This window comes from Alexandromys fortis, unplaced genomic scaffold, assembly GCF_014885135.2.
Source record: "Alexandromys fortis isolate MF-2015 unplaced genomic scaffold, M_Fortis_MF-2015_v1.1 scaffold_171, whole genome shotgun sequence".
Lineage (NCBI taxonomy): Eukaryota > Metazoa > Chordata > Mammalia > Rodentia > Cricetidae > Alexandromys > Alexandromys fortis.
The window spans coordinates 2,586,993-2,608,248 of NW_026068066.1; the positions used below are offsets into that span (position 1 = coordinate 2,586,993).

Here is a 21,256-nt window from a genome sequence, read left to right on the forward strand (position 1 = left end):
CTCCCTCGTCAGCCCAAAAAGCAATCAGGGTTCTCTGCCCTGTGGGAAGTCCAAGGACCACCCACCTCCATCCAGGTCTAGTAAGGTGAGCATCCACGAAACTGCCTAGGCTCCCACGAAACCAATAGGTCCAGTAGAATCAAAAACCCATTGCCATTGTTCTTGAGGTCTCAGTAGTCCTCCTTGTCCGCTATGTTCAGCGAGACCAGTTTTGACCCAGGCTTACCACTCTTGGGAATATACCCAAGAGAGGCCTTATCACACAACAAAAGTATAGGCTCTACTATGTTTATAGCAGCATTGTTTGTAATAGCCAGAACCTGGAAACAACCTAGATGCCCTTCAATTGAAGAATGGATGAAGAAAGTATGGAATATATACATTTTTTTTGGTTTTTCAAGGGTTTCTCTGTGGCTTTGGAGCCTGTCCTGGCACTAGCTCTGTAGACCAGGCTGGTCTCGAACTCACAGAGATCCACCTTCCTCTGCCTCCCGAGTGCTGGGATTAAAGGCATGCGCCACCATCGCCCGGCACCCCTGATTTTCTTAATCTTTTATTACAAGGACACTAATTCAACCCACCCTGGCTCCAGGATCATAACTCAACAACCTCCCAGAGGCCCAACTTTCAATTTCAAAACAGTGAGCATAGGCTTCAACATACGTGTTAAAAGATGCACAAACACTGAGTTCGTAGAACTTGATAAAAGGACGTCTTCTAAAAGAACTATTTTATTTCTAATTATGGGGCTGCATACATGTGAATGTTGATGCTGCTGGTGGCCGATGCCCTGGGCCCAGATGGCCCTCAGCAAGAGTAGTACAGGCTCTTAATTGCTGAGCATCTCCTAGATCCACCTCTTAAGTGATGAAGGAAAGTGTCCAGTGGCTAAGTGTAGAGAATGAAGGGAAGGGAGACACACCCGAGAAGTGGGTAGGTGCCAGCTGACGCCAAGGTTGTTTGACTCTCCCTCGTCAGCACTCGTCCTTTGCCATGCGAGAGATTTAAGGTTTCAGTATGTTTCTATGTATGTTAAAAAAAATCCATAATTTCTTTTAAAAACTGAAATACACAGGTTAAATACACCTATTCTGAAAATTTAACGTTCCCAAATGCTCCAGAATCCCAGGCTTTCGAGCGCAGACACAATGTCACAAGTAATATGGATGACCACAACATGGGTATATTAAACAGGATACATACCGTCACCTTTTGTCAGAGTACACACAGGGTATGTGAAGCAGACGAGTGTGTGTTTAGACTTGGATGGCATCAACAAGGCATTTCATTATAAGCATGCAAATAAACATCTGAAATAAAACTCCCTGGTCCAAGTGGTTCAGAGGCAGGACATAGAACCTATAGCAATCAGTCAATGTGTAATCCTGTCATGTTCTTGTTTGCTATCCTAAAAGGTAAAGAATATACTTGCTTTTTTTTCTCCTAATGAAGATGCATGAAGGAAAAAAAGCCCTGTTCACTGCACTTTAGTGAATAATCCTTTTTTGTTTGTTTATCTCTCCCTTCCCCATTCCAAAGGAATTTAGAGCGAAGTCAAGGGAATGGGACAAACAGGAGATCCTCTACCAGACTCACCTAGTATCTTTGGATGCTCAACAAAAATTACTATCTGAAAAATGCAATCAATTTCAAGTAAAGTATTGTCTAAATTGGAAATTATAATTAGAGATTAATTACTGCCATCCTTGTATTCAGTATAGAATCTACTTACTCATGGAAATGTGAACTGAGGGCCAGCAGCCATCGTGAGTCTGGTGACATTACAACTATGTGCATGAGCCCCTTGCGACCATGGTCTCAGGCTGTGGCTGAAAGTCTGCTGCTGTTACATCTTTAGACAACATACACTTTTATCCCTGTGTCCGAGCATTACAGCTCGGGTGGAAAGGTATCCTGGCAGCCAGGAGCCAAAGAGTACCACAAAGTCACACCGCACAACAATCCTCACACATGAGATTTGTCAGGAGGAAAAACAGAAACAGGGATGGCTGCTTCTGCTAGGGTGGAAAACAGCAGCGAACAGAACGGGATGCAGGGCTCATACAGAGTTCCTTGGGAAAGGGGCGGAGCTTTCCAGAATGGAGATTGGTGGGATTTGGTGTACAGAGATTGGGTTTATTACTCTGTAGGGTGGGGTCAGGGTCCAGCAGTTAGGGTAGTTAGAGTGTTCTGTGGGTGGAATCTGGCAGCTAGAGGTCTTCGGGGGAGGGGCCTGGGTGGCTCAAGACACTTAGACCCTGCACTTGGGGTCCAAAGGCAACGAGGGTCATGAGTTTGAGGCAAGCCTGCAGTATATAAAAGGATTCTGAATCACAAACAACAACAGCAACAAAACAAAGTATATGTGTACATGGTTTGTGTGACATGTCCTTACCCACGGTAGCATATGTCTCTATGGTTTGTGTGACATGTCCTTACCCACAGTAAGATATATCTATATGATTTGTGTGACATGTCCTTACCCACGGTAGGATATGTCTATATGGTTTGTGTGACATGTCCTTACCCACGGTAGGATATGTCTATATGGTTTGTGTGACATGTCCTTACCCACGGTAGGATATGTCTCTATGGTTTGTGTGACATGTCCTTACCCACGGTAGGATATGTCTCTATGGTTTGTGTGACATGTCCTTACCCACGGTAGGATATGTCTCTATGGTTTGTGTGACATGTCCTTACTCACCGGTAGGCTGGGCGTGTCCTCATTCTACTTTGCCCTTCAGCATCCCCCATGCTCAGTATGTTCTGCTGTGTCACTAGCTTGCCCTATTGATATGTAGGTTTTACACATTAGGAATTACCAATAACAGTTATGTGTTGGCAACTGCTTTTCCCCTCAATCTGTTTCTGGTTTTTATTTCTTTATCATGATTATGCAGTTGAATTAACATTTTTCTTTTATTATAGCTTCTAGATTTTCTTTCTTGATTAATACCAGACCCCTTCCCTACTCCAAAATTATGCAAATACATTTTCTCCTCATATCATCTGAAATCGAGATTATAAACATAATGCTATACTGTACAAGCCAAGCTTAGTACTGACAGATATCTTTACTAATTTCTTTACTTCTCTGACTGCATGGAAGCTTAAATATGATATTCTCTGCTTCGTTTACCTGATTATCATATTTCTCAGAAACAGGCACAAAATTACCAAACTCAGCTAAATGGTAAGAAGCAATGCCCAGAGGACAGCAGCCCTGAGATTCCTCGTCTGGTGTGCGAATCAGATCCTGGTTGTGAAGCCAGCCAGAGAGATGAGTTTATTATTGAAAAGTTAAAGTCGGCGGTGAGTGAAATAGCACTGAGCAGGAACAAGTTACAGGATGAAAACCAGAAGCTGCTACAAGAACTGAAGATGTACCAGAGGCAATGCCAGGTGAGGGTCTGCGCCAGAGGCGGTGCCAGGCCAGGGTGTGCGCCAGGGGCAGTGCCAGGCCAGGGTGTGCGCCAGGGATGGTGCCAGGCCAGGGTCTGCGCTAGGGGCGGTGCCAGGCGAGGGTCTGCGCCAGGGGTGGTGCCAGGCGAGGATCTGCGCCAGGCGAGGGTCTGTACCAGGGGCGGTGCCAGGTAAGGGTCTGCGCCAGGGGTGGTGCCCGGCGAGGGTCTTTGCTTTTAGCTTCATTTCCAGCTGTTGTTGATGAGCTGCACAGATGCTGGCTTGACAGGGATAAGAGCACTTATACACAGCTTCCTGTTGTACTGTCAACTCAGGTCAGAGCTCCCCTCCATAGTTCTTCTCCCTGGAGTAAATGCAGTAATCTCAGGGTATGTTAGCCTCTGGAGTCTTTTAGTAGCACACTGGCAATATGTATTTTTACCAGTGCAATGGAACAGCTCCCCGTCAATGGCATGGAGCAGCTCTGACTCTTTGTTGGGACCTCCACATGGTAGTCCACTCCCATCACTGTAGCAAAGCACTCTGGGTAGACCATGATGATTAACTGATTCCTTTAGGCTCACGGTTTGGGAGTGGCCTGAGTACTTCAGGCCTGTGGTGGGGCAGAAGATCGCGGTATGGGAAGCAGGGTAAACTAAAACCTCATGACCCACAAGCAAAGGGGAAGAAGGACAGACTGGGGTGTCCACTGGACCCCATCTCCCAAGGGTTCAACCACCTGGCACATAGAAACTCTTGGGCCTGTCGGTGTCTGAGCACCACACTTGGTCATAAGCCTCTGCGGAACAGTCTTCTGGAACTGAAGGTCTTGGTGACACCATCAGAGCGATAGATTTGGAGATCTGTAACCAACTTGGTCTTCCTTAAGCCAACTTCTTCTATCTTTCTTTCTTTCTTTCTTTCTTTCTTTCTTTCTTTCTTTCTTTCTTTCTTTCTTTCTATTTTTTGTAATTAGTAGGGGCATTGGCAACAGCACCTTCAGAACCAGCACTTGTTATCCCATCATCATCTCGTACTCGTGCAAATTCAGACACTTGAGACAGCCTCGCCAGCCTCTCTCTGCTTCTGACCCTCCTTTCCCACCTCTAAATGTTGTTTCTACCGCTTTCTTCATTCAGTTCACCCGTCTCTCGGCTCCTCTCATCTCTCCCTGTCCTGAAGCTCACTACCTGGGTAGACCCCTGTTTCTCTGGGAGATTCTGCCCCAGTAGCTTCTGCTCTCCAGTTCTGAGTCATTTCCTAGTCCTGGGCCAGCTCCTCCGTCCTCACACTGCTGCGTCACCACAGTACTGTCCTGAAACATGCACATCAACATCTGTCCTCCCCATGTCCTCTCCACTGTGTTAGGGAGGGGACAGAGCCACATGGCTCCTACGTTCTCTCTTCCAGGATGTTTCTAAGAGACCTGCATCTCCCCCATCTTGGACTCCAGCTATGTCTGGTGAAAGATATTATTTTAACATTAACTTGACAGATGTAAACAAATAAACCAGATTGAACTGAAAACACTAGACACCGGAACCAGGCATCCTCCAGACACAGGACAGGTGTGGTGGCATCTTCCCTGGTTCTGTCATAGTCTAAGATGAATCCTTCTCTTCCTGGAGCTTGGCCAGGCTCTCCCAGCACTCAGCTTGCTACTTACCCACCTGCCGGAGAGAGCAATTCGCACAGCTGCTGGCTCCAGCAGGATTCTCTCCTCTGGGATCAGACATTGGTCCTACCTTCTGTTTAAAGACGAGAGCACACATTTCACTGCTGTCTTCACAGGTGGAGCCTGTACCGAGATCCCGCACAATGAATAAGCAGATTATTTTTCTAGATCCTTCCAAAATATTCTGCCCTGGGCTTCAGTTCACACTGCATGGACTGAAGAACTGTTTTGACTCTTGTTGGGGGCTTTTTAGCTCTGGTCTCTGCAAGTCTGTTCCCCTCAGTGCTTGCTAAGTGGCTAGGGACAGACATGAGCATCCAAAGAGCTTTGCTCGCCAGACTGTCTGGCTGAATAGTGAGCTCCAGGCTCAGCAACAACAAAACAAAACAAAACAAAACAAAAATAAATCTCCCTTTCTCAATAAAATAAAGCTAGGTGGAGAGCAAAAATGTGCTCAGGGTCCACCTCTGTCCTCATCACTCAGGCATGTGTACTCCCACACCACAGGCAGGCAAGAGCACACGTACTCATGCACACACACGCACACACAAATTACATGTATTAAATAAGGCAAACTCTTCGGACCTTATTTGGAACATGCTCAAGAGGAAAAAGTATCTGTTTTCCTAGAAAATTTATTTTTGAAAATTGAAAAGTAAGTTGGCTCAAAAGTTCTACAGTTTCTCTTTGGAAAAAAGCACCAAGACTCCTGTGTTTTCCTTTCTTCTGTTTCCTCCTCCCTGTTTCGTTCCCAGGTGTCACTTACGGCCTGTCCTTGCGCTTTCTGTTGAATGCTGAGAGCCCATTGCCTAGGTGTGACAGCTGATTTGAAGGTTTAAAATCACTGCCCCTCTCAGAGCAATAGACAGTTCCTAACTAGCCAGATGGGCCTCGGGTTTGTTCTACAAAAATCTGCATTGTACCAAATAAGGATTAGTAGAGGTAAATAATACAAGAACCATAACGTGCAATTGCAAAAACAACGGCCCTCCCTTCTCAGTCACCTGACAGAATGCTCCACATCTTGCATGTAAATGCAGAAAGACAGCAATCCTTATCTAAGCCGCTGTCATTTAATGTGTTACAGTAATTCTGCTACCAGCTGTGTCTGCACCTCCTGGAGGCACGCACATCATTCGCCTTTCTGCAACCTAGAGAGGTGCCCGCACACACCCCTCATGTTTATTTACATCCTACATGCCCTCTGCTTTTAAGTCTCCACTAGCGAGTAATGGCAAAGATAAGTGACTCTGTCTTTCAAACATCTCTGCTAGGAAAGTTAACTTCTCATTTGCTTGTTAATGCGTCACTGAGAGCCAGAGCAGCACCCTCCAAAAGAAGTATAATCCAAGCATTGGTTTAACTGAAATTCTGGAGTGTTTGTTATTGTTCTTTGCTTTGCTTCATTGATTTGTTTTTTGAGAAAGGGTCTTGTGTAGCCCAGGCTGCCCTTAAACTCCCTATATAGCCTGAGGTCATCATGAGCTTTTCCTCCTCCACTTCCTGAACTGGGAGTTTGGGTGCACACCACCACACTCTGTTTCTGCTGCGCTAAGGACAGAAGCCAGGGCTTCGTGCACACTGGATAAAGCCCTGTACCAGCTGAGCCCCAGCCTTGGCTGAAATTGTCTTGTAGTCACATTAAAAACTAGAGAGAAATGAGTAAATTGATGTAAGTAGTATGTATATCAAATCATTGTCATCTAAGATGTAATCAAAATGTGAAAATTGTTAATGAGACATAGTACAGCTTTTATACTAAGTCATCAAGAATCTGTGTATGTGTAACACCTACAACACACCTACATTTCACTGCTAGATGCCTGATCTGTGTGTATGTGTAACACCTACAACACACCTACATTTCACTACTAGATGCCTGATCTATATTTGGTTTTCATAAAATGTCAAAATTAAAGGGAGCTTCCAGCACTCAGATTGCTCCAGACATGCTTGAAAATGTCCCAGCAGCAGTCATTTCCCCAGATGTTTGACACATGGACAAATAATTGATTTGACTTTCATGCAAAATTGTACCAATTTCAAAACGATCTCCTAATTTTAAAAATCCATTAATTCTCATGTCGACTCAGGCTTATTTAATCCAAAGCAAGAAGATAGAAGTTCTAGATTTGTCAATATCAACAAACCCTCCTGGTTGTTCTCACACCATTTGCATTATTCTGCCAGCTACCGTCTATTTTGCCTCTTTATCTGTCAAATCATTATTTCCAACTTGTTCAATGTCTGCCTTAATTTACATTCTTGCACCTGTGGTGCAGGATCTTTGCACAGCGGGCTTCTCCTGGGTACTCATCACCACAGGGCATGTTTTCAAGAAACAGAGCAGACCACTCCCATCACCCTGACACCTCAGGTCACCAGCCTAGAGTGGGAACTGTCCCACTTCTCTCCCCCAAGAAAGACACGCCCACTCTCTGTTTGCTATTCATGTTCCATGGTGGGAATTCCACAAAGTAGAGTGTCCAGGCTGTCCCTTCTTCACCTGCATAACATAGCAGGTGGCTTTTGCATTAAGGTAAATTGCTTTTTTTTACTGTAGAATTAATTGTTTCACTCTTCTTTAATTTTTGAAATTTTAACTCTACCTGAAAAATCCCCACTTTTCAAAACAGAGAATATCTAAACTTATCTCATAAGACATCATTTTGAATGTGTTTTTCAACTCATTTCTGAGTCACCAGCAATGTGTGTGGCTAAGTATTGCAATCAGTTTTTTCCCAAACCCAGGCCCTTGGAAAAGAATTGTAACTGAAATCTTTTGTTTTAAGGAAACTTCCTAAGAACTCCATCAGTAAAGAGGACTCATTGCTCATGACTGCCGAAAAGCAGAGTTAGCCCACAATGTGTGCCGACTGATGATGGAAACTCAGAATGTGGTATAGCCACGAATGGGATATAATTCAGCCATCAATAGGAATAGATGTAGTTCAGCGTGGTGAACCTGGGGAACTTGCCGGAGGAAAGAACTCACTGCGTGGCTCCCCGGTTTCCTGCCAGCACTGTGCGGCAGCTCATCTTACAAGCCGTGCTCACGCCTGCAATGGGGTCATCTGCCCTGTCAATGATGCCAAGGCCTGTCTGTAACCCCACTTCCAACACCTCCTCCCTTCCCCAACACTCAGCCAGGCTCTGAAGCTCCCCATCCACCCAAATGCAGAACCTCCTCTGTCTGTTTGTTCTTCCCTCCTGCGCTAAGAGGAGGCTGGTGTCCTGCAGGTTCTCTCTCCCACCAGCTGAGGAGCCTCGGCCACTGCCCTTGCCCTTTCTCTCCTGTCCACATCTCTGCTGCACCCCTGAACTGCGCAGGCCTTGCACAGACAGGCCCAGGGGTCACTGCTATTCCTGGATACCTGAGCGAAGCTTGACTGTCATGGGCCTGAGAACACCAAGGCTCCTAACTCATGGTGTTGCCAGCTTTGGCAGGAAAACTGAGTGCCGGCTTTGGTCGTGAGATTATCTGTCATTTACTTCCTGTTCATCATTAATCAGAAAGTAGCAGCATTGATTAGAGTTCACACTTTGTGCTTTATTCAAACTGCATGGCTTCAGGTTTGCACGGTGTCACCACTTTGAGGTGGCTTGGTCATTTGTTCTTTGTCTTTGTCCAGGCCCGTGAGCTCTCTGAGGGTGACTAGAATCTGCCCCCAGAGTATATAGGAGCTCACTGAGGACTTGTCCAGTGAGTGAAAGGAATTCTGTAAGACAGAGGAAGCAAAAGAGGAAACATGCCTTACTTAAAATTAAGTACATTGATTTTTAAGCATCAATTTTTAATTTTTAAATTATTTAATAGTTTCATACATGTATATGGTGAATTTCAGCCATTTTCACCACCATTATCTTCTCCCAGAACCCACCTCCCCCACTGTATCCCTCCTTCTTCTGAACGGGTCCTCTCCCTGCCATCATGTGTGTGTGTGAGAGAGAGAGTGTGTGTGTATGTGAGTGTGTGTGAAGGAATGTGTGTGAGAGACTGAGAGTGTGTAAGTGTGTGTATGAGAGAGAATGTGTGAGAGTGAATGTGTGTAAGTGTGTGTATGAGAGAGAGAATTGTATGTGAGTGTGTGTAAGTGTGAGAATGTGTATGTGAGAGTGTGTAAGTGTGTGTGAGAATGTGTGAGTTTGTGTATTTGTGAGAGAAAATGTGTGTGTGAGAGTGTGTATGTATTTGTGAAAGGCTGTGAATATGAGTGTGAGTGTGTGAGCATATGTGAAAATGTGTGAATATTGTGCGAAAGACTGTGAGTATGTTTGTGTGCATGTGTGAGAATGTGTGTGTGCAATTATGGTGTGGGTGTGTGCATGAGTGTGAGTGTATGAGTGACAGAGTGTCTGTGTGTATGTATGTGTGTGAGAGTATGAAAGTGTAGTGTGTGTATGTGAGTGTGTGTGTGTGTGAGTGGGGGAGGTGACCTTGTGGTGTCACTAGGATTGCTTCCATGGGTGTGGACTTACATACTATAACATGGCACCTTCCCTGTGGCTACATCATAGAAGACAAGGACTTGCCTTTTCCCAGAAGCCATCACTACCCATAGCTTCCCTAGGAGGAGTGGAGCCCTCTCTCCCCAGTGATGTACAAGGCCCTGTCTTACACAGTTAGCAACGGCTGTCATGAGTTCATGAGCACAGCCGCCAAGCCATGTGCACTACCCATCATGTCAAACACTCCAGAGCCTTGAGGGTGGGAGATAAAATGTCCCATTTAGGGCTGAGCCCACGGTCACTTATTCTCAGCATTTTGACAAGTCTGAGTTAACCACCGCCCACTGCAAAAAGAAGTTTCTCTGACCAAGGCCGAGAACACCACTGACTTATGGATATAAACAAATATTCAAAGGCACTTTAACATGTTTGGTCAGCAAAGCAACAACAGTAGCTTCTCCCTGGGACTTGTGATCTCCCCATCATCCCAGATATGAGTTCCCTCCTGTGGAACAAGCCCCAGATCCAATCAGAATGGGACTGGTTGTCAACATACCATCCGTGCCACTATTGCACCAGCAGGCACGTGTTGCTTGGCATGTTGGTGCCATGCAGGGTCTCCCGCTGGGTAATACCACTGCCTAGTTGTCTCACACAGCAGCCCACATAGCATATTCTGACACTATGCAAGCTGCCCTGCAAGGGAGGGAGCTATCGGCTTGATCTCCCCAGGTCTTACAACCAGTATTTCAGCAGTAGGATGACTGATGGACAACCAAGAGCAATGGTGACGTCCTGTATTGTTTTGAGGGCTAGATTTAGTTCTTAATGTATCATACATCGTGCTTCTAACATGAACGTCAGAAATTTTTAATGCAGGCCATGGAAGCAGGACTGTCAGAGGTGAAGAATGAGCTACAGTCACGTGATGATCTTCTGAGGATTATAGAGATGGAAAGACTGCACTTGCACAGGGAGCTGCTGAAAATGGGAGAGTTCCAGGCTGCTCACGATAACAGGAAAAGGTACAGCTCTCACCCGAGAGGAACTTTCCCAAGGCAGGATGTGTGTGTGTGTGCATTTGAAGGCTTCATATTTGAACAAAGTTTATTTGAATTACCGTGCAGTCTTGAGGATATCAATAGAAAAACAGTGTAGACCTGGTGTTTAATTATAAATTTGCAGGGAAATGAGATTTACTCTTTTATTGTCTCTGCCTTGGTCGCCTATAAGCCTGATCTAACCTTTCCTCTTGCTGAAGAAACAGTGTGGAAACTTTGCACTCCCGACCTGCAGCTCCACAGACAGAGCCAGTGTCTGTCCTGGAGGGATGACTCGGTGGCGAGACAGCTCGCTACTCTTCCAGAGGACCCTAGGCCAGTTCCCAGCATCCAGGTCAGGTGGCTCATAAACACATTGCTGAGCTCCAGGGGCCCTGGCACCTCTGTCCTCTGAGGGCACCTGTGCTCATGTGCATACACACATACATACACGTAATTTAAAATAAGATAAATCTCTTTGTATTACTAACACAATTTTTTCCTCAAGAGCAGACATGTATTGTGGCTTTCACAGCCACCCAATGGAGGTCTTCTGAGAATTCTCGGTGCTTGAGGTTCTGAAGAGATGATGTCTTTAACAATTCGCTGGTGTGGAACTTTCTTCTCAGAATCAGCAAGCTAATGAAGCGAATGATAGGGTTTTTAAAATCCGAATAGCTAAATGATAAAGGCTATTTTACCGGAAGATAATTGTTACTGCTTTTCGGGCAGTAATTATTTCTTCAAAGTTGTAGGATATGGGAATAAGGAAAGATGCCTCAGTGGTTAAGGTCAGTGAGAAACATACATGTAGTGTGAACTATGATCATACGGAAGTAAATAGCATGTAGTGTGTACTGTGGTTGTGTGAGAAGCATGTTCACTTGTACATATGGGGGAGAAGACAACATTCACAGTAAAGCTGACAGCGCTTGGTTCTTCTAGGATCGTTATACATCAGTAGCAATTATACTCACACGCTGTTGGCCTACATAAACTCAAATGTGGGGATGGGAGGGATAACTACGATGGCCAGAAAGATCAGGCCAGCTTAGACACCTATATGTCAGGGAGTGGGGGAGGGGTGCAGAAAGATCAGCCCATCTTGGACACCTATACGCCAGGGAGGCTGCTATGATTTTGTACCTTTTGAGTGAGGCTTTATTTCCATTTTTTTTTTTTTTTGTAGATTTTTCGAGACAGGGTTTCTCCGTAGCTTTTTTGGTTCCTGTCCTGGAACTAGCTCTTGTAGACCAGGCTGGCCTTGAACTCACAGAGATCCGCCTGCCTCTGCTTCCCGAGTGCTGGGATTAAAGGCGTGCGCCACCACCGCCTGGCTGAAGTCTTTTCTTATTCAAAATTTTACCTACAGGGAATGGAGAGCTGCCTCGGTGATTAAGAGCATTGGCTACTTTTACAGAGGTCTGGAATTCAATTCCCAGCCAATCCATGGCAGCTTACAACCATGGATAAACGGGATCCGATACCCTCTTCTGCAGACATGCAAACAAAGAACTTGGGTGCATAAAATATATAAATAAATACTTTTTAAAAGTCTTATGTACATATGCAACCCTAGTAACCTGATTATTTTAATATATAATTGAAAGCCTGTTAACTGCTACCTTTTCTCCCATTTAAACCACTCCCATAAAAAAAGAGAAATATTCTCAGGGCTGGAATTATTAGAATTTGCAATTTTTTAGCTATTAGTGTTGATAATATTGTGACCTGTCTCCACGCGGCCAGTGACATAGACTGACAATAAAATTAGCAATTCGCCAAGTTAAGCTTACGTGTTGCCTATTTTATTTTTAATTTGTAGACTTGAATCGTCATATTCCCCTTCTACTAAAGAACCAGAAAGGAAGAGGAGAGAGTTGTTTGCAATGGTCTCAGATCAACCAAATCACGAAAAGGAATTAAACAAAGTAAGGAGTATGACGAGATCCATTCTTTCAGCTCTAAAGTCTCTGCATAAAATTGGCTTTAAAATCTCCCTTCACGCTCCCTTCTTTCTCCTGCTGTATTTTCTCCAAAAGAAATGATCTACCAAGCGGATAATTCTGTTAGTCTGTGTGAACACAAATCTTGGGTTGTCTCCAGCGGGCAGCTGCAGGTGAAATGTGGAGGGGCCTTGAGAGAGCCAGCCTGGTGCTCAGCATGTGGGGGACCTGGGGGACCTCATCTCAGACTGGGTGGTTAGTACTGTCGACACAATGAACAAACGTCTGTCTCTCCAGAGAGGGCACCGACTGTAGACCGCAGGAAGGATTCCACTCAGGGCTCATTTAGTAAACCAGTGAGTTTATTAATGACCTACGGCAGTGGGCGCATGTTTGCAGGGCCGTGTGTGATTCAGAGGCAGCTGGGACCACTGAAAATGGCCCTGCAGGAGGGAAATGCATCAGAGAGGCTGCAGCCCTGGCTAGCTGGCAGCTCCACTGCAGTCTCCTGAATAATAAGCAACTGTTAACTGTTGAAATTAGTGGTTGGACTTTGGGGAATCTTACAACTTTCTGGGCGTCCTGGGCCTTACTTTGCAGGGGGTAGATAGTTGCCTAAGTCTTATGAGCTGTGTTTTTGGGGCCGGAGGGATTGTTCCCTTTCAGAGGAAAGGGAAATGAAACTTCCAACACCTCGAGGTATCTGTGATGGGGGTAAAATGAGCCAATATGGTTCTTACCACGTGCCAGGAACAAACTGTCCCAAGGATTAACAAAGCCTGTCACTCAGTCCTTGCAATCATCTTTAAAGATGGGATCTATGTCAATCCTCTTTTTACATTAGAGGAGACTAAAGACACAGAGAAGTTGAATAAATTCTCCCACGTTAAACAGACAATAGGTGGCAGACCCAAGTTTCAAATGTAGACTACTTCACAACAGAAACTACGTCCCTACCTCTGTCAAAAATCATGAGCTAATAATGCAACCTAATGCGTAAACAAAGCCTGGCTCAGGAACACCCGACAGATGTGACCTACTGTGGTTTGGGCCACACCCGCATTTCTAAGGGCCCAGCACAGACTGTGAGGGGCTAAAAACCCAAGATGAGGAGGGTCTGGTCAGGGTTCATAAGGAACCTGCGTTCTTCATTCTCCTACAGCCAATATATCCTCCTTGTAATTCCACCAGCGTCCATAAGAAATACATTGCAATGAAAGGTTTTGAATGGGGCTGAAGAGATGGCTCAGAGGTTAAGAGCACTGACTACTCTTCCAGAGGTCCTGAGTTCAATTCCCAGCAACCACATGGTGGCTCACAGCCATCTATAATGAGATCTGGTGCCCTCTTCTGGCAAGCATACATGGAAGGAATGTTATATACATAATAATAAATAAATAAATATTTTTTAAAAAGAACCAATTCTTTTAAAAAAAAAAAAAAAAAGAGGGGGCTGGAGAGATGGCTTAGTGGTTAAGAGCACTGGCTGCTCTTCCAGAGGTCCTGAGTTCAATCCCCAGCAACCACATGGTGACTCACAACCATCTGTAATGAGACCTGGCGCCCTCTTCTGGCATGTGGGCAGACATGAAGGCAGAATGTTGTATGCACAATAAATAAACAAATAAAATCTTAAAAAAAAAAAGAAAGAAAGAAAGAAAGGTTTTGAATGGGTGTGGTAATTCGCACCATTAATCCTAATACTTATGAAGTTGAAGGAGGAGAATTGCAGCAAGTCTGAGGCCAGCCTAGGCTATACGTCAAGACCCTGTCTCTGTCCTCCATCCCCTCAGAAGACAGACCCTGGCAGAGCTCCTGAGAACTGAAGCAGGTCCAGCACAGAAAACAGAGCAGCTGCTGTTGCTGTCCTGTTCTGAACACTGATACCACGCAATCCCATAAAACTGAGTTCGCTGATTTTTAAAAAGATAACTTTCAAAAACCTGCTCTTTACTGACTGTGTCATGGTAGAAGGAGTAACTAACGCCATGTATAGTTAGACTCTCCTGGAGCTCAGAGACGTCCAACCAATTCAGAGAGACAGAGTAAAATCAAGACTCCTTGGAGTCAGACTCTGAGGTAGAGAGAGGCCAAGGTACAGATCTTCCAGGCCCCTAGAGGCTGCAGCGCCGCCATGCGGGGCCTTAGTAACCAGCTGCAGCTCCCCGAAATATCTACAAAGAACATTTCCATTCCATTGCAATGACACTAACAAGTGCCATGCACTATGAGTCTTGTGAGTGGTTTTTCTTTTGTGGGTACAGAGCTGTTTTTCGTTACTTATTTTATGATACAATTCACATTAAAAAGAAGCCATGTTATTGGAAGCACAAATAAATCAATCTCATTTAGAAAAAGGCTCTGTGGAAGAGCATGTTGTTTTAATATCTAACAACTATAAACTAATAAAAAAATCTTAATCGTCTTTCAGAAAAGCATATTCATTTTCTTAATTTTCTGAGTTTCATTTTGAAGAGGACCATGCTAAAATACACCACAGGGACATAAACAGTAAATTCCAGACCATCAAGCTGCAGAACAATCAGCTGGCTCACCAAATAAACTATAAGGATGGAAACTAGAGAGGGATGAGTCAGAGAGATTCAGAGGGAGTGAGCAAGACAGCCCAGCAGACCGAGGGCCTTCCTGCCAAGCCTGATGACCTGAGTTCTGTCGCCCAGACTCATGGTAGGAAGAGTGAGCCAACCCTTGTGAATTCTCAGAACCTCCACATGTACACCATGGCATTCACGTGAACACACAAGCAAATGTAATTTAAAGAGAACCATCACTCTCTGTGAGTTCGAGGCCAGCCTGGTCCACAGAGTGAGTTCCAGAACAGGCTCCCAAGTTACAGAAAAACCCTATCTCAAAAACACAAAAAGAGAGAGAGATCGGATCTGTCACATATACTGGGGTTAGGTCCCATCACTGAGACTCTTGCTTTGGGAAGCTGTACAACAGGCCCCTGGTTCATGTTTTCTGAGTGGCAAAGTTAAGATCACGTGATTTCTAAGTCACATGTCTAATCTTAGTAATCAGAGCAGGATCAGAGAAGAGTGGGTGGTGCCTAGCCTAGGACGCAGCACATTAGCCTTTGGACCCATGTGACCCCCTGCATTAGGCCTTCTTTCCCTGGGTGTGAGTCCTAAACCCTGGCCATCCTAGTGTGCTGCCCAGGACGGATGGATGGGGCACAGGTTCTAGGAAGTGACTCCCATTCATGAGAACTGAAACTAGAACATGAGATTACGGGACTGGATGAGGAGACCAGCCGGACGGACACACAGAGAACGCTTGGAAAAGGAGAGCCAGGTGGGCATAGTGAGATCCTAATTCAGTTTCACAAAAAGGGAAGAGCCCCTTCTTCCTATAGAGATACACACTGGATTTAAAACCGGAAATGTAAAAGAGTCACTTCTTCCTTCTAAGTGTCCGAGTATATTCATAGACGTCTGTGGATTCTCTTGATTTCCCTCTCTGGCCTTACTTCTTGGCACACAGAGGATGAAAACGCCCCAGGCTCCCTCAGTGAACGCAGTTCTCTGGCCCCACCTTTGGCTGCATTCCTTTCACCTGGCTTTCTGGCTTCCACCTTCCCTTAGGACTTTCCTGATGATGGCTCCTTTGGGAAGACCATCCTAACACAAGCTCCCTGCCCCTCCCCCCCCACCCCCACCCCTGCATCTCCCAGCTGGGCTATGCATCCTCCAGGACACTTCTCAAACATCAGTTACCACCCTGTGCTATAAATACCTGTTTATCTTTCTCCCCTGTCCCTTATGCGGGAGCGGGATCTTTTCTTAACACCCTTGAAAGTGTGCCCCATCTGGATTAACTTCCTGAGGACTTCAGTTGGGACTTTGCTTTGTTTTTGTTTGTTTTTAACTTTTGGTGGTTTTGGGTTTTGGTTCTTTTCTCTTTTTTGCCCTCTGGTCTGAAGTACTTTTAACATTTATATTCCACTGTTATGTCATATTTTATATCTTGTGAGGTAAATCCTGATTTTCTTCTTCCTTAACCACTAATGTTAGAATTTCTTTTCAAAAAACCAGTCAACGTGTATAATTTAATAGTGAATGTCTTTGATTTAGCTGGCCTGACCAATCAGTGACAAGTACTCTTGATTTATGTCTTTGCTCAGAATGTTCCTGTGTGGTGGACATGACGTCCCTGTAACAGAGGTGGTGCAGACTTGGCGGCAGCATATTTGCTCAGTAGAACGAAGCTCACTGTTAACTTTATATTTGTGCAGAACACCTAAAACCACTTTTGCTGCTGTAGTTAGTGCGGTTAATTCATCTGCACATTTGTCTGTTAACCAGGCAGAACGGAAGAGATTTATCTAATGAGATACATGTTTATACTTGAATAGCTTTTAAAAAGCAGGATTTCAGGGTTGAACTTTAAGAGCTCTGGACTCTAGTGCCAGATCATTTTCAGACCTCTGTAGAGAACTCACTACAAGGATTTTTATACTGTGGGTGCTGATTATGCTGTGCTGTGGAGAAAACCAAAGCAGCTGTGAGCTCCGGCTTCATAGTGTAACAAGACTCGTTACACAGTAAGAGTCAGTAAACTTTCTACTCAACTAAAAGACAATACTTTTTTGAAGAAACCAAAATGTTTATATTTTATACTGCACTTTAATGTATAACCGGGTGCAAAAGAGCTGCCATGGCAGTGGGAATCGTGGTCCTTGGCTGGCATAGATCGGAACCCAGGCTTGTGACTGGGGGTGCTCTTGCACAAAATGCCGCTTGATGCCCAAATTCCTGCCAGGTCTTCCTCTAACTCTTCCCTTTTTCAGTGGTTTTCTATTGAGAGGAAAACAGCGGTTTTTTATGTGCAGTCTGTCTCATCTGTCTTTAGCCACTATCGTTTCCCTCAGGTTGTTCAGTGAAATGTCTGTGTGGCGTGAATGAAAGGCATTTCAGATCTGTGTTGCCAGCAGGTGAGCAGAGCCGCACCTGGCTTATCGGCTCTGGCACTGTCTCGTAATGTCAGTTAATGGCCACAGAAACGGGCAAATGAGGGAGACGGTGGTGCGGAGGAAGCAAAGCAGGTGCTAGGTCTCTGCTGTCGTTTTGCTGCAGCAGAAAGTGCTTGATTGATGATGAGATGGGGATTTGTGTGTAATTTAGGCCAAAAATCAATAGTACTAATAAAATGAGACTTAAAAATTGTTATAAATTAAGAAAATAATATGTTTGCTCATTTTGCCCCTTCACTGTTGTGATCTGTGAATGGTTAGGGGTTAACTGTGTGAAGTTTCTACCAAGAAAAGCGTTGATGACTATGGAGTGCATCCATGAAATCCTCTGTTTGGGTTATTTTAATATTAATTTGATTGGAGAAAGTTTTTTGGGTTTTTTGGTTTTTTTTTTTAAACAAAAGCATTTTCAAGCATTCAGTGTGAGCCCCGTGTTTGTGAGTTAAGGGGGCCACTGAGAGCCAGCCGACATCGAATGATGACAATGTGAACATGTGCTGGAAGATCTTGCAGCCACAATTCTAAATCCCCCTTCAGTTTTTCCATCCAAATCTAAACATACTTTGCTAATAAATATTTGCTTTCTCACTAAGAAGTTAACTTGTACCTGTAGAAATGTACACACTTTACACTTCAACTTTGTAGCTATTTAAACTAACCCCTTTTCAATAAAGGGTTATTGTTTAGATATTAAAAAAATAAGATAAATTGTTTATCTTTCTCCCCTGCCCCTTATGTGGGAGAGGGATCATACATAGTTTATCTGTGACTCCCAAGGGTGAGAAGCAGTGAGCAATGCTGGGGGTGTGGCCAAGGTGGGAGCGACGGGAACAAAAAGCAGGGCATCTGAGAGGGTGAACTGGGCTGTTTTTTGGAAAGTGGAGGGTGGAGACACTCCAAGGGTCGGGAGTGGCCAGTAAGACATTCTTACCAACACACTAAGCTTGGTGTCTTCGTGACTCTGAGACGCAGTGTGGGGTCACAGCTTTTCTCATTTAAAGTGGGATTTACACTTTTCTCATTTAAAAACCTTAATTAAAACCAAGAACCGTGAGTTCCAGTCTCAAATCTGACACTTTTTGTATGATTTGAGCAAGTTGCTTACCCTTCTTAGGTCCTTTTTCTTTTTCTCCGTAAGAAGGTCCTGATGGCCAGACTTGGTTGTGTACACCATAATCCCAGAACTTCAGGGGTCAAGGCATGAGGATCTAAAGATAAAGGACAGTCTGAGCTGTGGAGGTAGACCCTGCCTCAAAAACAAAGCACAGGACTTAGTAACAGTTTCTGTCAAGTCTGTACCAAAGCTGAGCAACACTCGGCACACTACAAGAAAGCAAAGGACTTCGGGGTTGGGAGGAAACTGAACTTTATGCGCTGCTTGTCGGTTGGCATGGGTCAGACGGGGACACCATGGGCTGCAGACATTATAGATAGGAAGACTGGGGGAGTCCAGCACAGGCTGCAGCTCCTCTGTGAGTGAGCGGGCTGGTCACGTCTCTGGTCACTCTCCCTGCAGATGAGAAGCCAGCTCTATCAGGAGGAAGACCGATGCTCCGAACAGGAACGCATGAGGAATGAGATCTCGGACCTCACCCAGGAGCTCCACCAGAAGGAGATAACTATAGCAACTGTCAGGAAGAAAGCTGCCCTTCTGGAAAGACAACTAAAGATAGAGTTAGAAATAAAGGAAAAAATGTTAACAAAGCAACAGGTATGTGCTCAGGGCTGACCCGGCTCAGTGCCCATCCTCGCCCTCTCCTTGACTGTCAGGAGCCTTGGGTACCCCCTAAAACCCTGGACCACTCCACAAAGTATCATCAAAGGAACACTAGGGACCTAAAGACAGCGCATGCAAGGCCAAGCAGTCCCACGCTGGCATTTTCCTGCAGCTGTCTCCCACGTCACGTACACCCTGCTTCTTTCCACAGTTGTTTTCAATAGGATCTTTCCACTAACACCCCCCGGTATACACATGCATTAATAGATTGCCATTCATGTCTTAAACATGGAGGCTGCAGAATAAAATCGGCACGTATTAACTAAACGTCCACTTAGCACACAGCGCGTCCCCAGAGACCGCAGAGGTTGCAAGCTTCAACTGTTATGATGCTACAAGGGATGCTCATGCCCACCCTCCTCCCCGGTTTATCCTTTAAACCTCCCTGCTCTCTTACAAATAATCAAATTCATAGCCTGCTTTTGACAGCACAGGCTGTATGGTCCTTCACTCTAAAACCAAGTGATTTTAGAGCATAAAACATGAACCAAGACAGTCTCCACAAGAGCAGTTAAAAACAGGAAAAATTAGGCCTCCATCCAGCCAATGGCCTTAGACTGACCAATTTGTGCCGTACCCAGGAAACCAGCGACTGCCAGGGCACCATGGGCAGGTGGCCAGAGCGGGCAGCCACCATGAATAAGTCTCATTTCCGTTTTCATATTTCCATGTTTTCTAGATTTTGTCAATGAGCATATATTCTAAAACTTATAAAAATAAATCTTTCAAAAGCAAGAGTTTTATATAGAAATGGGCCTTAGATATACAAAAGAACAGTCCAGGAAGGGAAGCAAACATCCATCATTCCAATATTCAGGTAGAAATCAGGGAAAGAAAAAGGACACAAAATGAAGTCCTAGGCAGGCGAGGAAATGCGACCAAAACACCAGAAGGAACAAATTAAGCCATGTACTGCTTGCTGTAAAAGTTAATCGGGCATTGAAAACGCGTAATGAGCGATCTCTTGAAGAAGGGATTTTAAAATCCTGACCTTTCTGGTTACAGTTCCAATACATGAGAAATGGAATTTCGGGCTCGGTAGGGAAAAAGTAAATGATTATTTAAGTTTTTTAAATCTAGCACTGCTCAAACAGGAAAAGTGGCCGGGAGAGGGAACAGGGGACCCTGACAGGCAGCCCCCTTTTCGCTGCCACAGAAAGGATTTGAACCCACGGGACAGAGCTGATGAACAAGATGTCTAGTTCCGCGAGTTTCACGTGTGCCTTTTGTCTACTAATCTTTCAGGTCTCGGATATGAGATACAAAGCTGTCCGAACAGAAAACACGCACCTGAAAGGAATGATGGGAGACTTAGACCCTGCTCGGTACTTGGTAATGCTCTGAATTCACTCCCCCAAACTGAACAGGAGGGGATTGTCTGGTCGGGGCTGATCCCTCGGTGTGGCCCCTGGGCATGTGCCCTCCAGCTGGGCGCTCCCTTCCAGCCATGGCTCGCCCAGGCCAGGATACTTGCTTGGGGCTTGGTTCTGACCACTTCCCAGACATGCAGACCATGCAATTTCTTGACTTTTAATTCTGAAACCCCATATCCTAGGCGGCCCAACTTCAGTGCCAACCTTATGCTCAGTGAAGCCTTCCCCACAAACCTGAATCAAAACAATTAGGTCTGACCTTGCTTGGTTTGTATTTGCCTCTGACTTGTTTTGTGGCTTGCCCCTTTCAACTGGATGACAAGGAGGAAGTTGGCATGACCAACAGCTCAGGACTTCCGGTACAAAGCAAGTGTTCAGTGATTGTTAACTGAATACATGAATTAGCTCCTGGCACTACTTGGTCTCACAAACAGGTTAAATGGCCCCAAGCCTCTCACTTGTCTCCTGTGTCTGATGTAGCAGTCCATGACTGGTTTTTGTAAAAAGAGCTTTTATTGGTTAAAATATTGAAATACTAGCATGCCTTGCTATCTTTTCTTTTACTCACTCAGAGAAAATCCTACTGTTGTTACTATTT

The 21,256-nt window shown here is 44.9% G+C and overlaps 1 protein-coding gene and 1 long non-coding RNA gene across 5 annotated transcripts in view; one reads left to right on the top strand and one right to left on the bottom strand.

Annotated features, from left to right (window-relative positions):
• Positions 1-21,256, top strand: part of Deup1 (deuterosome assembly protein 1) — a 68,259-nt gene that overhangs the window by 29,995 nt on the left and 17,008 nt on the right. For 3 of the 4 annotated variants that reach the window (XM_050120581.1, XM_050120579.1, XM_050120583.1), the window contains exons 6-11: positions 1,540-1,653; positions 3,163-3,405; positions 10,409-10,554; positions 12,395-12,500; positions 19,025-19,219; positions 20,531-20,617. In XM_050120581.1, the coding sequence (XP_049976538.1) occupies positions 1,540-1,653; positions 3,163-3,405; positions 10,409-10,554; positions 12,395-12,500; positions 19,025-19,219; positions 20,531-20,617 (891 nt within the window). The remainder of the gene's footprint in view (positions 1-1,539; positions 1,654-3,162; positions 3,406-10,408; positions 10,555-12,394; positions 12,501-19,024; positions 19,220-20,530; positions 20,618-21,256) is intronic. The other variant, XM_050120582.1, reaches the window with a different exon arrangement.
• Positions 8,616-21,256, bottom strand: part of LOC126487652 (uncharacterized) — a 52,241-nt gene continuing 39,600 nt past the window's right edge. The window contains exons 2-3 of the long non-coding RNA XR_007588458.1: positions 18,614-18,716; positions 8,616-8,799 (exon numbers count right to left, since the gene is read on the bottom strand). This is a non-coding gene — a long non-coding RNA (uncharacterized lncRNA). The remainder of the gene's footprint in view (positions 8,800-18,613; positions 18,717-21,256) is intronic.